The sequence below is a fragment of the Setaria italica genome, chromosome I, assembly GCF_000263155.2.
Source record: "Setaria italica strain Yugu1 chromosome I, Setaria_italica_v2.0, whole genome shotgun sequence".
NCBI classification, from domain to species: Eukaryota; Viridiplantae; Streptophyta; class Magnoliopsida; order Poales; family Poaceae; genus Setaria; species Setaria italica.
In genome coordinates this window covers 12,505,518-12,509,893 of record NC_028450.1, presented here as the reverse complement: position 1 = coordinate 12,509,893, position 4,376 = coordinate 12,505,518, and the positions used below count along the sequence as shown (strand labels likewise).

The 4,376-nt window shown below is 47.2% G+C and overlaps 1 protein-coding gene across 1 annotated transcript; it reads right to left on the bottom strand.

Annotated features, from left to right (window-relative positions):
* Positions 1-1,368: 1,368 nt before the first annotated feature.
* Positions 1,369-3,768, bottom strand: LOC101760603 (indole-2-monooxygenase). The gene is made up of 3 exons (XM_022828144.1): positions 2,899-3,768; positions 2,806-2,850; positions 1,369-1,992 (listed from the first exon to the last, which is right to left on the bottom strand). Exons 1-3 carry the CDS (start codon positions 3,766-3,768, stop codon positions 1,369-1,371), a joined length of 1,539 nt encoding a protein of 512 aa, XP_022683879.1.
* Between the last annotated feature and the right edge of the window lie 608 nt (positions 3,769-4,376).

Sequence of the window (4,376 nt, the reverse complement as noted above, 5' to 3'; positions counted from 1 at the left end):
CCCCGCATATGTACGGAGCTTACAGTGGAGCGGGGCCCTCTTCTGCTGCACCAGGTAGAGCTACGCCACTATAGTGCATGATGAATACATGTATTCTATTCCATTTTAAATACGCAATGAAACTAACAATACCATTTCCTTAGTTGAATAACAGGGTTCGCAGACCGCGGAGGGGCTTCGGAGGACTCCATCGAGGAGGAGGGACAGAGGTCTAGCGTCCATGCTTGGGTGGACGAAATGTTGAGACTCGAGCCTGATGTGATTAGTGCTTCACAGTTGCGTGACACTTCGGAGCCTTCTACACAGGGCGCGACCCAGGACTTTGTGACACCACCTGCGGCCGCAGCAGGATGTTCGCCTCGCGAGGTTGCCCAATGGGAGCCCTTGATGTACGACCAATTCAAGACCAGAGCTGTGCAGCGGACAACGAGGCGTGGTCGTGGTCGCGGTGAGGCTCCTTTCAAGCGAGGTCGCATCTAGTGCGTAGGATCTCCTTTATCTTTTGTAGGCTGGTGCAGACTATATATCATGTGTACGATTGTATAGAGTACAATGTGTGGTCATCCGCAAACTACTTTATGTAGGCCGGGAGTTAAATCATTTTCAGTTATTTCGTTCAATCACTCTACCTCTCTCAAATTACGAATTTACATATTTTACTTTCAAAAATATCATAATAAAATAAAGGAACAATATTTAAAACAGAGGTAGCCTCAAATTACAAAGTTAAATATTGCAATGGAACTACATAATTTACTTTCATAAATGTCCTAATTAAAAATGAAGGAAAAATAATTAAAATGAAGTTATAGCCGGTTCAAACGGCTATTGGTAGTTTTAGCCATTTCAACCGGCTATAGCATCCCCAACCCGACTGCAGGCACCAAGCGCCGCCTGAAACAGCAGTAGGCCGCCTACCGCCGTACGAAACGGCGGTACGTGCCTTACCGCCGTTTCAGCCGACGAAACAAGGCTGTACGTGGCAGTTGGCACCCTTCCGCCCGTTTCAACCGGCGAAAGGACCCCTACCGCCATTTGGTCCGGCGACATAGATCCATTTTTGCAAATTTTTAGTTCAACTATTTATTTATGCAAAATCATCAAAAAAAATATAAAAATAAAAAAATTTGAAAAATAAGGAAATTGATTCTTGCAAATAGCTAGCCCCAAGACTTGGGCTATAACTTGAGTTACACCCATGCTATAGGCCACCTTTTAATATATCAAGAATGTCATAATATAAAAGTAGACAACCAACCAACATGTGCCTTATAGGTACAATGAAATGCAATTGAATCCTACCAAACTTATTTGCAGAACATACAAATTATGTTTTGTATTTATTATTAGGGTTATTTAATTACTATACTAAACTACAACATGCATTTTTGGGACTAGGATGAGCTTCTCCTTGCGATGCACCGTCAACCTAAACATCTCCGTCATATCAATGCATCCCATCCCAGGTGGCACCTCCCAGTTGAAACGGTACATGAGATTAGCTACCATGATCTCAAGGGTCGAGATCGAAAAGTTCGTCCCCGGGCAGATCCTTCGTCCAGCCCCAAACGGCAGGAACTTAAAGTCATTCCCCTTGAAGTTGATGTCCACATCACTGCCCATGCCGATAAATCTCTCCGGTTTGAACTGCTCAGCATCCTCCCATACACTCTTGTCCCTGCCAAGAGCCCAAGCATTAACAAGGATGGGTATTTTAGCTGGGATCATGTAGCCGTCAACGTGAACATCGGTCATGGAGTAGTGGGGTGCAAGGAGGGGCGCCGGGGGATGCAGCCGAAGCGTCTCGTTGATAACAGCCTTGAGGTATGGCAGGCCGGAGAGATCGTCTTCGGTCACCATCTGCTGTCCCTCTGGGACGCATTTCCTTATCTCAGCTTGTAAGGTTGACATGACGCGCGGATTTCTCAAGAGCTCGGCCATGACAAATTCTAGGACGATGTATGATGTGTCAGTGCCTCCAAAAAATATGTCCTGCAACGGAGATCAGTAAGTTAATTCATTAGATGCTTTTGCATTGACCAATATGGTGTATGGACAAGGATGGCTACTCTTTCTTGCCTTTAGATCCCTAGTGTGTTATTATATAGTTAATGGTAAACAAGCGTCCGTCAGTTTTTGTTGTGTGTCCAGATTCTGGATGGACGGACAAGTATTAATTTATAGAAAGGGAGATACTGTTCCTCGGTAGCTTGAGAGAATTTCTTATCACTTGCTCCCTCCGATATTGACATGGAAGCCAAGGTGATAGCAAGCTTCACTAATGTTCCTTTTTCCCGAACCACTAATGATGTTTGTAAACATAATGCACAATATCCCCAAAAAAATAATATTGTGAAAAATATTTATGTTTGGTTTAGTAGCAATGAGCTTATACACGAATCAATTATATAATATTCCATAAAGAAATTAGCTGATGCGTACTCTAAAAAAAACTTATATTCTGTGGATCGGAGATAATAGTCATCAAATGCATACTCTAAAAATTTATTTTTAAGTAGAAACATAGTGAATCATATGCGACTTATATGGATCGGTGGAGTCGATGTACAGTTTTACACCATTGATTGGTGCCTGTGAAGTGATGGAAATGGAAAGTATAATCGTTGCTGTGAGTGGTTGGTATAAATTTCAATGCACCAAACAATAGTTACAAACTAGATAATTCCTTGTATAAAATTTATGAGTTTATGTGCTTGTTTGTGTGTCCTGCAAATTATAAGTAGTCAATATACATGGATATGCATGCAGGTTGATCGAGAACATGGTCCATGAGGAGTTTCTTACAATGAGCATCGCCTTCAGGTGGTCTCTGGTGAGGCCGTACTCATGCTGATGAGAGAGGAGAACCTCAATGAAGTCAGGCTCCTGCTGCTGCACCAGCTTGCCTTCGTGATCATCGATCACCATGTCCAGAAGCTCATCCCATCTCCTCCTCACCTTGTCGGCCCTGGCGCATATGGCTCTCCTGAAGACGCCGAACTGGAGCAACCACGGGAAGTAATCCTCCGCGTTGAAGCCGCCGATGAGGCCGGCCGTGGCGTTGAGGAGCTCGCGGAAGAGCCTGGCCCGGCCGCCGACCTTAAAGAACCTTCCCGACACCGCGCGACACATGATGTCGGTGGTGAAGGCGTAGAGCAGCTCGCTCATGTCCACGGCCCGGCCCGCCGCCGCCGCGTCGCCGATCTTGGCCATCGCCAGCCGCACCTCCTCCTCGCGGCCGGCCCGGTAGGACTGCACCTTCCGGACGGTGAGCAGGTGCGTGGTAAGCAGCTTCTTCGCCTGTCGCCAGTGCTCGCCGTACACGGCGAAGGCGACGTCGAGGGAGCCGTTGAGGAGCGCGCGGGCGGAGGTGGACGGCGGCCGCGAGGCGAGGCGGTGGTCGTGCGTGCGCATGACGGCCTCGGCGGCGCGCGGGGAGGAGACAACGAGCGTGGGCACGGAGCCGAGGCGCACGAGCAGGAGGCCGTCGTGGCCGTACCTGGCGTCGAGGCCGCGGAGGGCGACGTGCGGAAGGAAGCCGACGAGGTGGAGGTGCCCGATCACCGGCAGTGCCGGGGGCGAAGGTGGGAGGCGGCGACCATGATCATGATCAATATCACTACCAACAGCCGCCGATTGCTGCTGCTGCTTGTTCTTTGGTCTCCTAGCACGCTGCTTCGTCGCGAGGTGAAGCAGCGCGAGGAAGGCTAGGAAGAACACGAGGAACAGCATCGCCGCCATTGGAGGCGTCTCGTCGAGCAGGTTCATGACGATCTGCTGCTGGTGGCGTGCTGGTAGATTGCGCAGTGCCGCTGCAATGGCCGTGCATGCTGCGTGTATTTATAGCTAACGTGCCGGAGGGGATGGAGGGAAGCATATCCGCGTTTTCATCCTGGTAATGGAATCAGGAGAACCATATGTTCTACCACCAGAGTGACCATGTGGCGAATCAAAAGGATTAATTACATCTAGCTTCTTTGGAACCGCCAGAGAAGAGTTTGCGTTATTGCCTAGTTAAATCCAGCAAGAGGCCGTCGACGCATTGTAGTGTCAGGTCTCATGTATGTACCGTCATTTGTGACGATGCCATGCATCTGCACGCCGATTGCACTGTAATTTCTTTCTTTACGTACTGCAGAACAAAAATGAAAAGTTAGTTTAGTATATGACTACAGTCCATGCACTTCTCTCTCCGTTCGAAAATATAAAATATTTAGTCTTATTCTAAGTAAAACTTTGCTAACACTAATCAAGTTTGTTGAAAAATATATCGATATCTGTACCATCATTTTATTAGTTTTTATTAAATTCATCGTGAAATATGCCCTCGTATTTACTCCTCACAAAAAATGATTTGATATTTATTATATTTCTTT

Bases quoted from the DNA above. Each gene is read 5' to 3' on its own strand.
- LOC101760603 (XM_022828144.1), bottom strand. From the start codon at position 3,768: ATGAACCTGCTCGACGAGACGCCTCCAATGGCGGCGATGCTGTTCCTC. The intron at 2,851-2,898 runs GTGCAGCAGCAG...CTCTCTCATCAG, and splicing joins ATGATCACGAAGGCAAGCTG to CATGAGTACGGCCTCACCAG. The intron at 1,993-2,805 runs GTAAGAAACTCC...TCTCCGTTGCAG, and splicing joins ACCTGAAGGCGATGCTCATT to GACATATTTTTTGGAGGCAC.